The 16,639-nt window shown below is 41.1% G+C and overlaps 2 protein-coding genes across 6 annotated transcripts in view; one reads left to right on the forward strand and one right to left on the reverse strand.

Moving 5' to 3' along the window:
- The window catches only part of LOC118856856 (histone H3-like), a 36,358-nt gene that overhangs the window by 14,460 nt on the left and 5,259 nt on the right, over positions 1-16,639 (reverse strand). The window lies entirely within an intron of this gene.
- LOC118856835 (histone H1.4-like) lies at positions 165-4,021 on the forward strand. Of its 5 annotated transcripts, none has more exons than XR_005010887.1 (2): positions 165-947; positions 1,188-4,021. XR_005010887.1 is itself a non-coding variant. In XM_036767363.1 (2 exons), exons 1-2 carry the CDS (start codon positions 205-207, stop codon positions 1,210-1,212), a joined length of 687 nt encoding a protein of 228 aa, XP_036623258.1. In that variant the 5' UTR covers positions 165-204; the 3' UTR covers positions 1,213-4,021. The 5 variants fall into 5 exon arrangements, 2 of the variants coding, with proteins under 2 accessions (XP_036623258.1, XP_036623259.1); XR_005010888.1 differs by having other exon boundaries at positions 3,260-4,021; XR_005010889.1 differs by having other exon boundaries at positions 3,663-4,021.

A 16,639-nucleotide genomic window follows, 5' to 3' on the forward strand; every position in this document is an offset into this window, starting at 1 on the left:
TTATAATTTTCCCCTTTTTTGAAGTGTAACAAACACAACTCCTCTTCAGAGCTGAGACACTGTCCCTGCCAGGGAGGCGAGCTGGGCAGCGCACCAATCACAAAGCAGCTCCTCTCTATATATACCCCCGGCCCTGCGAGCACTGCTATATTGACACTGTGGGTTCTACAGCATTTTTTACTGTAATTATCTAGGTTTGCTACTATGTCTGAGACTGCTCCTGCCGCGCCGGCTACTCCAGCTCCAGCAGAGAAGACACCTGTGAAGAAGAAGGCGAAGAAGCCAACGGGTTCCGCAGGAGCGCGGCGAAAGGCTTCTGGGCCCCCGGTGTCTGAGCTGATCACCAAGGCTGTGGCCGCCTCCAATGAGCGCAGTGGCGTGTCTCTGGCCGCCCTCAAGAAGGCGCTGGCGGCCGCCGGCTACGATGTGGAGAAGAACAACAGCCGCATCAAGCTGGGGCTCAAAAGCCTGGTGAACAAAGGCACTCTTGTGCAGACCAAGGGGACCGGCGCTTCGGGTTCCTTCAAGCTCAACAAAAAGACCCCTGCGGGCGAAGGCAAAGGGAAGGCCAAGAAATCGGCCTCCGCCAAAGCCAAGAAGTCATCGGGGGCTGCCAAGAAGCCCAAAAAGACCACGGGGGCGGCCACGAAGAAAACCTTGAAGAAGACCCCGAAGAAAGCGAAAAAGCCGGCGGCGGCGACGGGAGCCAAGAAGGCGGCCAAGAGCCCCAAGAAAGCCAAAGCTGCTAAGCCCAAGAAGGCGGCTAAGAGCCCTGCGAAGGCGAAAGCCGTGAAGCCCAAGGCAGCGAAGGCAAAGGTGACCAAACCTAAAACAGCCAAGCCCAAGAAGGCGGCGCCAAAGAAGAAGTAGGTCTCCGCGGGAACTTCCAACACCTCAAAGGCTCTTTTCAGAGCCACCCAAGGATCTCAATGAAAAGAGCTCGATACGTATGTTTCGGGGCCCTGCAATATTTAATTAAGCAATTGCAATGGGGAAGGGGGAAAGGGAGCAGGGAGAGGGGGGGTTTTACTTCGCCAGATCAGAATGCGATGGGCCCCCACACTCCCCCTTACGTACTTTTTGGTTTTTTTTTGTACCCCCTTATCCCAGACCAGGCTCTTGTCTTACTTGCTTGGTGTTGTGGAAGAGCAGCTTAGACGCCGTATTTTTATTTATTTTGTTGGTAGTACCGGATATCCTGCGGCGCCATAGTGCCTGACCAGTTGTAAAGCCCACGGGCCCCCGGGAGAGTTGCCAGACTGACAGACCCGATGGTCAGCTGATCCAGTGTCTTTAAGTGGCCTATAAACAGGAACCAAATAAACTTGCAAAATTTGAAATTTTTTTTGTCTCTTTAAATGACAGGCCTTACTTGCAGGAACAAGTAGGTTAGTGCTTATTGATCAGAGCACGGGTTCTCAAAACTTGTCCAGAGAGACCCCGGGAGTCCCCGATCCCCGACTCAAGGGCATTCGTGAGGTCAAAACGATTCACCGCAAATACTACTTTTATTTCTAATTAGGCGTCGGTAGAGATGAAATTTTTTTTAAAAAGGGTATCTGGCGCTCTCAATTTCCAGCCGTTGTAAAGGGCCGAAAAGTTTGAGAACCGCTGGGCTAGAGAAACATTCAAAAGTCCCGCGCCTCGAATAAATTGGTTTGTTATTCAACCTCACGTAGCCTTGAATTCTGGACAATTTGATTGGAAAAAAATGAATCCCTACACACTCCCACTTGCTCTTAATGGTTATAAATGTAGTTTCCTTTTCTCCTTGTTCTTCAGCATTCATATTCTGTGTACGTACTGCTTACATCTGCAATGCTTTAGTTTGAGGAAAAGGGCTTCCAGCACAATGACTCCAAGGACAGTTTTACTTTTTAAAAAAGTTCAAGCCGCAAAATGCTTTGTTCTTGAGGCTTCTGCAAATGTTTTCATTGATAAAGAATTCCTTTTTCAAGCAACACTTAAAATTTTGTTAGGGTAAATCGGAGAGTAACAATTTAAAAGTCAAATATATATCCCTGGAAATTTATGTATACCCTTACGAACGCAAATAGTCTGAGACATTTTCTCTCGCGGAGCCACCATACTCCCCCAGCCTCATCGCCGACTCCCGCCCAAAGTTGGCCTTTCTGGAGGATTCTTTTGGATAGTGGGGAATCCAGCGTCTAGATATTTGTGGTGGCTGAAATTATTTTTAGTTTAAGATTTGCTTAATGGAGAAGAGGGGGCCGAAGGAAAGCTTTTTTCCCTAAAAACGGGTTATTTCGAAAGCTTCTGTTTCCAGGAACTTCAGCTTTTCCCCTGCCCCGAACTAATTTTGTCCCTTACGAGCTTCCCTAATCCTGGGCATTGTATCCGTTCGATCTTTTGGTGCAGCAATTATGTCTGCTTTGGAGCAAGACGTAAATCCACGTCCTTTGCAAAGCTCCTGATTTAAATTATCTTTGTGGCTCTATTTAGCCGGTTCTATATGTGCAGTTTATCTCGTGTAGTCCTATCTTTACCCCTCTCCCCATTTCCATTTTACAGATGAGAAAATTGAGTTCAAAGGGCTGGGGGAAATTACTTGGGCAGGGCCAGCTATCACTTGTGGCTGAAGCAAAAACCCTTGCCTCATGCTTAATTCTGCACTTTATCCACTGCGCAACGCTTATGTTGCCTCTGACGACTGGTGGTAGTGAAGAAGGTTTACGTGTCTCTCTTTCGCTTTTGTTGCTGGCCAGTTCCAAGACTTTAGGTTCGCCTTTGGGAAGCAGGCTGAGCACAAGGCTAAACCCAACTGCCCTGGGAGGTACATTGGCCTCCAGACCAGCGAGTTTCGTCCAAAGTAGGCAGCAAAAAGGGTATTACTTGTGTTAAATAACTAACTTATCAAACTGTTCAGCTATTGGTCAAAAACAGAATTCTGATCGTTTTAGCCAATCAAAAGGTTGGGTCTAAGAAAAAGTCTCATATTTAAATATGATCGTCCCACTTCAGTCAAGTTGCTCCAATCAGGAGCTGGGATAGAGTTTATTTGCATAGAAGCCCTATAAAAATAATCGGGACCTGAAATTTACGTCTTTTGTTTTGCTTCTTGGAAAATTATTTATTGCACTATTCCACCTTACTCTCAACTCGTCTGAACTTAGGTTTAGAACGATGGTAAAAAGCGCAAGCGCGATCCTAAGAGTTGTTGAAGAAGGTACACGTGGTACCTTGAGCAAAGCCTGGAACATTACAATTGATTTTAACAAAATTTTCTATGGTATCTTAGGGAGTAACAACACTTCCCGAGGATCCAGATGCCCCTTTCTTGACAGTTGATCAAAAGCTCATCATGTTGGAGGCCACCAAGGATGCCAATTCTCCCAAAGTGACCCCAGGAGCTCTTTCAAAATGCACTCTCATTCTCAGTGGCTTTAATTCCGTAGTATCAAAATACTTCCTTGTCAGTAAATTTGTATTGAACGTAGTGTGGTCACTGATTCTAACAAAAGCAATTTGTAATTTATAATAATTCATAATCTCCCATCTGTGATCCTTCTGTGTAATAAAGCAAATATAGTCACTGCATAAGAAAAAAAATTCTATAGTATCCACAAGCAAGGGGTTATATTTAAAGCCTAATTTTCCCTTTTCTTTTTTCCTCTCCTAAAACATACATAAAACATGCCAAGGAATGCTTGTGTCAATGGAAGTATCCTGCAGCAGCAAGAACAGTGAACTTACAGCCAGGGGACTGAGATTCAAAACATGTCTCTGCCATTGACTCCCTGTGTTACCATCTGCAAACCACCCTGTCCGGGCCCCAGTTTCCTCCTTTAAGTGAGTTGGCCTAGATGATCTCTAAAGTCCCTTTCCTCCATAAGTCTAGAATCCTAAATTCAACTTTTGAAAATTATCTCTGGTTGCAAAATGTTTAATTACTTTGATTAGTGCTTCCCTGGCCCATCTTTGTTTCTTTGTTTGCATGACCTGATGTCTGAAGGAAGAAGAAAGACATGGGAAAAATTAATAAAGGCATTTCAAGATCTGACCCTCTGACATGGTTTTCTTCTCCAGCATTTTCACTGTACTTTTGGATTGTCTCTCCACTCCAGTCTGCAGTAATTAGATTTTATCCTATGCAGTTTTGAGATATTCTGTCTTTAACGAATTAGAAATATGGGCAGCTAGGTGACACAGTGAGTAGAGGACCAGCCCTGGAGTCAGGAGGACCTGAGTTCAAATGCAGCCTCAGACACTTGACACATGTACTAGCTGTGTGACCTTGGGCAAGTCACATAACCCCAATTACCCTGCCAAAACAAAACAAAACAAAAAAACAAATTAAAAACACCAGCTTATATTCATGATCTTGCTTTGAGAAGTCTGGGGAGAGAGAGAGATGGAAAGGTTACAGCATCCAGAAGAGAAAGCCCTCAATACTCCCAGTAAATACTAACCTGCTTTCTCATTTCCATGTTCACAATACTGCTCCTGTCTCCTGTGATTCCCCTCAATACATCAAAGACTCATAGAATCATAGAATGTTAGGTCTAGAACATCTTTTTCTGACCCCCACATTTCCCTGATCAGGAATATTAGACAATTTATCAACAGTCATGTAGCCAGCTGGATGATATGCATTCTAGTGCCTGCTCTGCCACTGACTCCTAGTGATCCTTCATGTGATACATCTGCAAAAATCCTGCATTTGACTTATATTCTCATAAAGGTGAGTTATGAGGGGAAAGGAGGAATGAACAAATGAATAAAATAATAAATGCAAAAAGCATTTATTAGGCATTTACTACGTTCAAAAAACCGTATTAAATGCTGGGCCTACAAAGAAAAAAGTAAAGCAGTTCCTGCTTTCAAGAAGCTCCCATTCTAATGGAGAAAACTACATGTTTATATGTATTATGTATGTATGTGTATGTGTACGTAGGTATGTGTGTATATATATAGTTTCAGCTAAAAGTAAAACAGAAAGGTCTCATGACCTTGAGAGTATATCAGCAAAGCAGAACATGATACCTCTACTTTAGCATCATTTTCCACCGATAAATTGTCATTTTTCTGATATTGAATTTAATAGTGATAAGAGTTGTGGTAAAAGCTTTCTTTTCTGTGTCTTCCGTAACTGTATCTGTAGTGGGGAGTGGACACTGCTATTCCAAAGGTTTCTTGGGTTCAGGGTTGCAGCCTGCCTCCAGGATCTGAGGGGAGATGATGGTCAGGGTGGTGGTGGTAGTGATGATGGTGATGATGTTGATGATGGTTTGATTTGCCTATTAAATGGTACCTCCTATCTCTCCCTCGAGATTCCTTGTTACATCTGCTGGACTGAATTGTCTATCCTTCAGAAAGGAAGACGAAGACGGTACTTGGGAATAAAATGCCAGAGCCTGAAATCCTGTTGCATATCTTAAAGGCAAACAGTGAATCAACTTGACCTTTTGTACCCACCTTAAGTAACTAGCTGGCATAAAGCCTAGTAATTGTACCTAGGCATCATCACACAATTCTTTGTGTATATATAGCAAAGTGCATAAGAAAGAGTACTAGATGATGTCTAAGAATAGAAAAAATATTTGATTCATGAAAAAGATTGACAGTTATCCAATAATAAGCTCCAGAAAGAGAAACAACTTCTTTGAATGCTTAAAAGCTGAATAAGTCCCAAAGAACTCCTCAACATAATAAGCTATACCAACCAATTTGTTCTGGACAGAATGGTGATAATGAGGTAAGGAAGTTACAGACAACCTTGGTTAAGCCTCAAATTTCTCTTTCTTTTGTGAAGAGCATGAATACTCTGGAAATCTTGATTTAAAAAAATTTTTTTTTTTAAAAGAAAAGCTCCAATCCTAAATTCCCAATCCCTGGAAACCTCTAAGAATATGGCCTAGGGGACATCCCTCCCATAAAGACTTTGGTCTTTTCCATTGCAAAACCCTCCTTACAATGATGCTTCTTTTCCTGTTTCAGGTATAGAATAATGACTTTCACTGAAAAAATGCTTAAAATGCAAACAATTCATAAACATGCATATTTTTAAAATACAGAAACATGACATAATAACCTACTTACAGGCTTATACTCACTTATAGTCTCCTGAAAGTTAAGAATAACTTTGTAAGACTGCTGAAAAAGATTTCACTTTCATCTCAGACCTGTACTGTCTGAGCCATTTACAAAATCCAGAACTCCTCTGTAGCCAAGCAGTAGCTAGGTCTTTGTCCTTTCAGTTGTAGCACCCTTTTATCAATGGTACTTTTGTTATAAAAATCACCTCCCTTTGGGCATCTAACCCTCAACTCAGAAAACTCAGAAATTTTCACACAAGATCAATTCCAGGGCTAGAATATACATTTCTCAGGATTACAAACACTGACCTGTGCTCCGGGGAGAAAACAGAAGACAACCAAGAGTTTGGAGTCATTTTTTGTTCAGTTGTGTCTGACCTTTCATGACTCTGTTTGGGGTTTTCTTGGCAAAGATACTGGAGTGGTTTTGCCACAGATGAGGAAACTGAGGCAAACAGATACTGTGACTTGCCCAGGGTCACACAGCTAGCAAGTGTCTGAGGCCAGATTTGAACTCAGGAAGGTGAGTCTTCATGACTTCAGATGTGGCACTGTGCCACCTAACTGCCTTTTAGAATCAATAGGCAAGCAAATGTTCTCACTGTTACTACCATGCCAGTGGTAAGAGAAGAGAAATCATCTCTATCTACTAGAAGTCTAAGGAAGGAGAAATACCAGTAAAGTCTCAAAAGATAAATAAATTACTTTTCCTCTGTTACACTTATAGACTACCAAGTAGGAACTTCTTGTATGCTGTTTGTTGTTCAGTCACTTTCAGTCATGTCTGACTCTTCATGACACCCATTTAGGGTTTTCTTGGCAAAGATACTGATGTGGTTTGCATTTACTTCTCCAGCTGTAAAACGAGCTGAGGCAAACAGGGTGAAGTGACTTGCCTAGGGTCACACAGCTAGTATGTGTCAAAGGTCAGATTTGAACTCAGGGCTTCCTGACTCCAAGCCCTCCATGTGCGACCTAGATCTTGACAATATGGCAAATAATCTTCAACGTGACCTCTATTATTGGTGACCAAACAGGAGTTTCTGTATTATTGCAATAATCCATATGTCCTTCAACAGGAGGCCAAGCCACATATTCAGAAAAGGGACCAGAGTATTGGCCCATTTACAGGTGTGAACCATTTTGAGTCCCCGATCACCTCAGAAAGGCCTAAAACCTGAATTGGCCAATCAGGAAGAAGATATTTTTGGCCCACTCTGCCCTTAACCTACCATAATGTATTACATGCTCCAGCATAACAGACATACTTTGCTTTGCTCTCTGAGTGAACCCAAAATGCCCCTTCCTGGCTCAACAACTACAAGGCCGCATGAAGCTGACCAGGAACATTCTTCTGTTTATGACTACCAAGGACAAGGCCCATTGAACCAGACACTATCCTGAATAATGGACCTTTTCTTATCTTGCTATCTTATGGACACATGCTATGCTATATACATATTTTATATATATGTGTATGTGTGTGTATGTGTGTGTGTGTGCGTGTGTGTGTGTGTGTGTGCGTGTGTGTGTGTGTATGTGTATAGTCAAGTTAATGATAAAAGAAACACAGACATCCTGGAGCTATAATTCCAATTGACACTTCAACACTTCTCTTATCTTATTGTATGCACAATCTATCCTATTAAGAAATTCCTTTCTCATACTATGCTTAAGGTTAACTCATATGGAAACAACAGTTTGGGATTGATACAGGCATCCTAAGTTGGGTTTGCTCGAAGTGTACAAAGCGTCTCCTTCAGCTTGTTTACCTCTGAGTTCAAAATTATTTTCTGACTCCATGAATGCATGACTCTCTGGCTTAATGAGAATAAATAAGCATGTTATAGCACATGTACAATCTATTCTGTTTGTTCCTTGGTCAAAGAACCCCGTTCTATTTGTTCTTGAACAAACCTTTGCCAAGGGGGAACCCCATTGTGTTTGTTCGTAGGACAAACTTTCAATTAAAGGGAAAACTGATTCCGTTTGTTTCTTTGGACCAAACCTTTGGTAAATGGTTGACACATGGGTGGCATATTCAGCATATCAGGGACTTTTCCTTATCACCTTCCCTTCCTACACAAACTAATCACTTCAGAAGATTCATGACATTCTGTTTCAATGTCTACTAAACCAGATAGACAGATGATCTCCTTGTCCTACAATGGGGCAGTCACACATTATTTACAAGGGAGAGACGGTACAGTTGGACTCCAGTCTGTAATAAAGACTCCCCTACAAAAATCTGGACTGATTTCCAATTATGTATCACAAGCCACAGCTGCAACTTTTATTTTATTGCAACAAAAATTTTAAGTGGAAAAAAATAGATAGGACACATATCACATTCTCAAGGAATTTCCTATCTAATTAATTGAAAAGGCCTGTCTGTATACTGCTGCAGGAAGACAGGAACACTAACACACTGTTCGTAGAGTTGTGAAATAGTCCAAACACCTTGGATAATAATTGAAAACAAATAAGAAAAAAGTAACTAAACTATTGACATTCTTTGACCCGCTGGGTTTATATCTCAAGAAAGTTAAAGATAGAAAGACAGATCCCCAAAGTAATAAAATATCTAGAATTATTCTCTCTGTGTGTGATAGCAGAAACCTGGAAACAAAGTGGGTACCCGCTGATTTCAGATAACTTAGCACATGTGGTATATAATGAAAGGTTGTTCCACCAAAAGAAAGGACAAGTATGAAGAATTCACAGACAAACGAAGACTTTTATGACACGAAGAGGGACATAAGCAGAGTGTGGAAAAAGCAAAAAAGACTAATAAAACCAAAGCTGTGTTCTTCTCATAAAGTCAAAGACTTGCCGGCAAAGGGGTATATTCAAAAATAACTGTGATATAAAAACTACAGGTGACAATAGTGTGTCTCTTTTGAAAAGAATGTAGGGAAATAACCATGACACAAGAAATTGTGTGAAATTTACAAAAGAGAAGTAAGAGCAAAGCACTAAGAGTCAAATAAAAGCAGGGACCTATAGATTTATAAATAAACATAATTTGGAATGCTCCACTCCTTCTCTCTACTATATTTCTGCCTTCATGTAGAATAGTACAATGGGCAAGACTGAGTCATTTGCTCTCCTAACTTCAAGAAGACAATTTTACTAGAAATAGATCTATCTTTTACAAAAAGATATTTGAAGCCTAGGGGTACAATGCTCTTTTGGAGTTCAGATAAAAAGCCGCTTTCGCTTGGTAACTACAGATTACTTAAACTAAGTGTGAATGTGTCTTGTGAAGGAGACAGAGGGGAGGTGCCAAGAATACCTCACAAAATAGTTACTTTTTGGGATCATTTTTAAAGGAAAGGTAGGAATTCAGTAAGCAAAGAGAGGGAAGGACATTCACATCTACCTCTTATCTCTAGAGATTTCCTTTATAATATCATGTTGAAAATCTTCCTTCCTTTCTTCTAGTAATTCTAGTTGACCTTTTGACTAAGCTGAGTTTTGTTTGATGATGCAGATGTTGTAGTGTTATTATCTTCTTCTAGGTTTGTGTCCTGGGCATCTCTGAATGGACAATATTTCTTTACCATCAGTATTTTTTGTTTACTCATTTTTCCAACCTTTTTTTTAATGAATTGGGACTTTGTGTTAAGTCCAGGTTCTGTCTATTTCTGGAAGGAATTTTGGTGCCTTGTATAGTCCTGATCTGTATTATTTTAAATCTTGCAACTGCTTCCTTTGAATAAAGACTATGGTAGTCTTCGAGGACTTCAGAGGTAATTCAGGCCAGTGAGCTGCAAACTTTCTGTACCATAAGTTCTCTTATTGCTGCCCTTCAGGGCTGAGCTTTAAAGATTCTTGACCTTGTTTAGGGGTCTAGATGGCACAGCTCAATGTTTTTCATTCCTGATGGGAGCTCAAAGAGACAGCTACCGACCCCAGTCCTGTCAGTGTACTAAAAGGCCGATGGGGTTAGAGAGTGAGAACTACAGGCTTGCCCCAGTTTATGCTCCTTGGGTACACAATTTCAGCCACCACACTCCCACCTTGGTATATGCATAGCATCAGAAAGACCCAACTACAAAATCACCACTAGTCTGTACTGTCTGTCCTAAATTCACAGCCCTCTGGCCCCAATCCCAATATGCTCAATTAAAGGCTTTTGATGGGTCTTTTCTGTTAGACCCCACTCCCTGGTTACTATAGTAGTCTATCACCCTGTGCCAAGAAGGGCTAGAAACAGGCACCTACTATGGTTTTTCCTTGGATTACTGTTTCAGCACTAAGTCTGGTGCTCTTCCCCAATCTTTGCTGCAGTAGTAGAGCTAGATTATGTTTCTTCTTCTTACTCTACCATCTTGATGGTTCTCCCTGGAAGCTCTCTTCTGATGAGATATTTGTTTCCCTAGTCACAGGCCAACAACCAATGGACTTTGGGAATGGGCTTTTCAAGTCTTCGTAGTAACATTTAGGTGGAAAGTTGCAGAGTTGGATGCCAGCCTACAAGATGAAGAATACGATGATGTGATTGACTAAGGAAACCCCAAGCCATGCTATAGGAGACTGGGTCTGACTCTGGCTAGTACACTGGTAGTTTAGGTCCAAAACAGGAATGAAATGAGAAACTCACAAGCTGTCTAATAGTTAACAAAAGAGGTTTACTTAGCTACAGCAGAGAAAGAATGTTCAGAAAAAGGAAGGGATGTGTATTCAGGATAAAGCATTGACTCAATTGACCAGTTTCCCCTTCTTTTTCATGTTGCTAGTCTGAATCTAAAGCCTTATGGAGGAGCCCCAGCTCTTTTGAACCCAGGTGACCAGTGCGGCAATAAAAAATTTCCAAAAGACAGAGTTTCTGAGTAAATTATAATCAATTTTATCAACTACAGCTAGCAGGTAGTTAACAAAAAGGGCTCATTGTCCTCTCAAAGATCAAAGAGGAATCATAGCCACTTCCTTATGCTTATATATGCCCTGGAAGAGTGGGTATTCCAGCAGATGGCAATCAACTCTGATGGGTTAACAATTAATAAGAAAAATGAACATTGTGATGAGACAATATTCTAATGAGGGACTTGGGGATATGACTTTGCTTATGTTATTTACTTCCAAACCACCCCCAGCCTTGGGCAACATAATCAAAGAATTTATCCTTTTTTTCCCCAAGCCTGAGCTAAACACAAGGAGTTTCCCTACTTGGGTGGGGTATGAACAAGATTAAGGAGAAAGTGAATCCAATCTCATTATCAGCAATATCCTTCAGATGCTGGCTTGGCCTAGTAGAGAATGAAGATCTAGGAAGGGAAAATAAAAACTGGATCTCCCTGATAATTGGTAATTTAATAATCATTTCTCTCACCAGCATGTTAGGACAAATGCCCCAAGCCTTAGTTCTCTGAGTCAATCAAATCTCAACAACAATTTCAATATATTTTAAGAAATAACTAACCTAAGTTATATGGGGAGTGGTAGGAGAAGAGGTCAAGATATTGATCCCACCTCACCTGTCCCATTAGACCAGAGTTCTAAACTACCTGATTTTCTCAAATAGTACAGATCTAAGGTGAAAATAAAACATCTGTTCAGCAGTTCCACAAAGAGCATTTACCTTGCTCTGGCACCCCCACACTCCCTAACCTCTCATCTGAGCACCTTACCTATTACTTTTCTGAGAAACTTAAGGCTGTTCAAAGTGAGTTCCCTCTCTCCCTTTTCTCTTCATCTCAAAATCCCTTGACATTATTTCCTATTTTCCTCCATTCTACCTGTCTTTGCTGATGATATGGTCCTGATATTTATTAAGGTCAACATCTCTACATGTTCCCTTGATTATGGAATCTCATCCTATCTTCTCCAGCAGATTACTTCAATTATTCTTTCTCTCCCATCTCCAACTTCTCTCTTACTACTGATTCCTTCCAGAGTGGGTCTTCAAACATGCCCAAGTCTCTTTCATCCAAAAAAAAAAAAAAACCCACCTTTCACCAGGTCTTACCCTCCCTGCAAGCTATCACCTTACAAGTCTCTTCCCTTTCTCAGCTAAACTTCTGGTGAGGGGTGGGGATGCATTTGAAAATGTCTATACTCATTGCCTCCCTCCACTTCCTCTACTTTCCTTCTATAACCTAGCTTTCAATCTCATCACTAGGTTGAAACTACTTTTTCTAAAATTACTAATGACCAAAGTTACAAATGACCAATTGGTTACCATTTTCTCTTTTTGGATGTTCTCTCTTCTCTGGGATTTCGGAACATCAGTTTGCTGGTTCTTCTCCTGAGGCCCTGAGACTAAGGCTTAGGGTTTTGCTTTGTTTTGTTTATCCTTTTAGTTCTAGGTACAAGTGGCCAGTCCCAGGACATGGGAGCTCAAGCATTGGCCAACTTTGAGGCAAGATTCCTGGTGAGATGTTGCTGCTAGTCCAGCAGGGAAGCACTCAGAACGGTACCAGGATGCAAGCCTAGGGGGCCTTTGGACTTGGAACTTCATGGGGTTCATGCTATATGGGAACTCATTCATGCTGTGAAGCTTATCTCCCTCCCTAGAGACTGGAGTCATCAAAGAGGGATTTTTACATATTTTTCCTTGCTATACCTTTAGAGTAAATATTCCTTTGAAAAAGCTATTCTGACTTTTAAGTGGTTAAATGGAACTAGGGTACAGGGAGACCCTTAAATTAAGGGAACATAGTTGGTGGGGGCTTGAGCCAATGTCAGGGAGACTAAACACTACAAACCCCCTTAAGGGGACTAGAGAACCATGGAGAGGGTTGGAATGCAACAGACTTGGTCTTCAGGCATTGAGAACCATGGTATTCACTATCTGGGACTAAATTTGGTCCTTTGAGTTTGCAGGGACCTCTGGAACAATTCTCTGTCTGGGACAGACAGGCTGTAAGTGGTGGTGGTGGTGACGGTGGTTGTTTTTCCCACTGTGTTCTCTCCTAAATCAGTTCCACTGATTTAATTTTGCAAACTTCACTCTGTGATTAACGCCTGATACTTTCTATGTTACTGAATCCTGTATGACTGTTGATATTAAGTTTAATGTGAGAAATCTGGAATCATTAGGTTGCTACTGCCTGGTATAAATATATGTATTGTTCTTTTTGCATTTGAACAGACCTGGACTACTTTCTGTGAGGAACTCTAAGTGTGTCCTAGGTAGGAAGGGATAGCTTTTGTTCAGACCCTATTTGGATGACCTTATACACCAAAGGAATCATGAAAAGGTTCCCACCCTGGACAATTATCCCATCTTAGAAAGGGGTGATGATGCCTATATGACTCCAAGTTCCAAATCTCTGTGGAGAGAATTCCATGTAGTTTATAAACAATGTGGATAAGGTTTTTATCCAAGATGGGATGCCACTTTTCTTTGCCTTTGCTTTTTTTGACAAAGGCCCTGGAAGGCACCTGTTAAATCTAAGCAAGCAGAAATGTTTGGTAAACTTCGTATAGTGTTCTCTTTTTTAATTGACAAAATTTTATATTTGAGGATAATTGTGATTTTCACCTATACATGTGGAATTGCATATGCAACTTTGACTGATTTTAAACTCTTTCCTGCATACAACTGGGCAAGTAAGTGAAAAGATTTTGCTTATGTTTCCCCAGAGATCCCAAAGGACTATTCTGAATTGAGATCTAGTATTGTGTTCAAAAAGCACCTCTGCTTATTTACTGGGGATGGTAAATATTTCAAACAGTAGGAAGAATGTAAAAATGCTCAGATCATCTAAGATGAGGGCACCCACATGGGAGAAGAAAAGGACTTGCTTCTGGGTGAAGCCATTCTGCGCCAAAACAAACTACATCTTTATCAGATTGGGGAAATATCTTTCTAACCTAGTCCATCAATTAGAGGCCTTGTTCACCCACAGAAGGGGAAACATGAACTAAGCTGACTGTAGGATCTATGGTCCTGAGATTTGAGTGTGGGGTATCTTAGAATCAGGGTTCCTCACCAAATGTGGCTGCCAGCCCAGCGAGGAAGCACTCAGAAGTAAGGGTACCAAAATGAAAGCCCAGGGAGCCTTTGGGCTTGGTACGTGGTGGGACCATGCTGTTTGGGATTTATGCTGTGAACCTAATGCCATTTATGCTGTAAAACTAATCTTCCTCCCTAGAGACTAAGCTGGTAGAGGAAAGGTTATGTTCCCCACCCCCCTTTCTGGGAAGTGAGATGTTTGCATGTTTGTTCTTGCTATGTCTTTGAAGTAAATATTCCTTTGTAAAAGCTAATCTTACTGTTAAGTGGTTAAATTGAATTGGGGATCAAGGGATCCCTAAAATTAGGAGAACACAATCAATGGCAGAAAGACCAGACATACTACACCCTCTTAAGGGTACCAAAGAACTCTGGAGAGGAGTGAAATGTAAAGGACCTGGCCCTTAAGCAGTGGAGGTCAGGGTAGTAATCACTTTTAAGTATGCAAAGTTAATCTCCTCTATGTTTTATAATATATGCTAGCATTTTCAAATAAGCCTTTTTGTTTTGTTCAACAAGTGTTAGCCTAATACAGAAGCTCTATAAACTTTAGTCCTGCCTTCTCCATTTCTTAACTTTAACCTTTAAATCTGAAATCCCAGGATTTTGCTTTTACTCTGTGAGCCATACCTCGGCTTCATTTTAGAGATTTCCTTGGAGATTCATTCTGTAACGGAAACATACTAGGAAAGAGTAGAGCTAGAAACCTGAATACCCTCCCTTTGGTGTCTGGCTTTCCTATGATGAATCTATGCTTGTGGGAACCCACAGTTGGAACCTTTTGTTGGAACAAGGCCCCTTGGGCCTTGGGGCACACATGTATCTTCCTGTCTTCTAAACTAGATTATGAAAAGACTTAAGGACAAGAACTATGTTTTCTTTTTCAAGCAAATCCAGTCACAGAAGCTATAACAAGGTTCTCCACAGAGAAAATTCTAATATTCATAACTGAGAATGGTACTCTTCCACATGAGAGTTAACGTCACTAGGAAGATTTTACTCATTTCCAAAGCAGACAGTATGCATATAATAATACTGAATGGAAATAATAACAAACTGAATACCTTCTCTGTGCTCAGCCTGGGGAATTCAATGAGACATAAAAAAGCCAACTTTAAAGGGCATAAAAATCTAGTTCAGAAAACAGGATATAGCAAACATAAATATAAACATAAATAGCAAACATGTAAGGAAGTAATACTAAAGGAAGTACTAAAGAAAAGGAAAGTTGCCTTGGTCAAAAGAGTGCTGCACCTGGAGTTAGGAGACCTAAGTTCAAAACTTAGCGCATAAATGTAACTGAATGCAGCATCATAAACAATTCACTTTACTGCTCAGCATTGTAAGGTAACTCTCTAGAGCCAGTGTTGCTGCACTGCCTTTTTATCTCCCTGGAAACCTGTGAATCCCAGAAATTTCCACAGAGGGAAGGAGAGCATATCAGACATGAGATTTACTGCTCCAATCCTCTAGGACAGAGAGAGCACAGTGAAGCTCTCCTTTGGGAGTTCACTCTGGGACAAGAAGAAGATATGCAATAGGAGAAGGGTACAAAATCTATATATAGTACCTCCTCTGTGATCGCTCTCCCAACCTCCATTCATATTAGCAGATTGAGTCCCCAGAGAGTTTCTCCCCTCAGATTTCTAGAGCTAACCCTAAAGAGTATAGGGATCTATTGCTCACAAGATGTTCCCCAGTACCAAGTAATCGGGTAACATCTCTCCAATACCAGTGAACTAGTTGTCATCGATTAGCTCTTATAAAGGGAACTACACCGAGAAGGTACAGCAAGGAAATAAGTATAAAACAAATCCCTTAAGCTGGGCTAACAATCTCCCCTCTATACATCTTCTGTCCCTGAGCAAAATGGGTTCAAACTTGAAGAACAAAACACATATATAGGGAAGATACGTGGTTGATGGATGCTTCCTGACTCTGGGAATCCCTTTCTCCCTTCTTAGAGTGGCCACCAAGTTCACTTCCAGTTGCGCCATAGCTGATGAATGAGTTCTTTCCTCGCTCATCTGGGCTAGCTCTTCCCTGGACTCAGTTGCTGCTGCAGGAGGCTCTGGGACCCCAGTTTTCAGTGGAATCTTGGAGAGCTTTGATGGATTGCCTGGTCCCAAGGGTGCTCCCATCTCAGCATACTTATTCCTCTAAGATTAGAAAAGAAGAAACACAATAGAAACAGAGGCACCATGGACTCAGGGACAAAGTGGCTGGGTGGAGGAGTACTAACCTCACAACAAGCAGTCATCCTCACTCAAAATCTATCAGAGAAGAGAAAGAAAACCAAAATGGCTTTGGAAAGGAAAGAAAGAGCCTAGGGTTTTCTTTTGTTGTTTTTTTTTTTCCCAGTCTTTTTTATGTGAACTAAATTTCTGGTGCCACCATCAATCCTTCTTCCACTTCAGCAAATTTTTTAACAAATTACTTAAGTTATTTATAATCTGTCCCTCCCAATGAACATGAAAACAAACACACACACACACACACACACACACACACACACACACACAAATTAAACCTCCAGCATAAACAAGCAGAGTCCAATAAAACACATTCCCACATTAACAGTGCCGGAAAATCTCTCTCTCTGTCTCTCTCTCTCTCTCTC

Source organism: Trichosurus vulpecula, chromosome 7 (genome assembly GCF_011100635.1).
Source record: "Trichosurus vulpecula isolate mTriVul1 chromosome 7, mTriVul1.pri, whole genome shotgun sequence".
Lineage (NCBI taxonomy): Eukaryota > Metazoa > Chordata > Mammalia > Diprotodontia > Phalangeridae > Trichosurus > Trichosurus vulpecula.

Bases quoted from the DNA above. Each gene is read 5' to 3' on its own strand.
- LOC118856835 (XM_036767363.1), top strand. From the start codon at position 205: ATGTCTGAGACTGCTCCTGCCGCGCCGGCTACTCCAGCTCCAGCAGAG. The intron at 867-1,187 runs GTAGGTCTCCGC...TTTTGTTGGTAG, and splicing joins AAGGCGGCGCCAAAGAAGAA to TACCGGATATCCTGCGGCGC.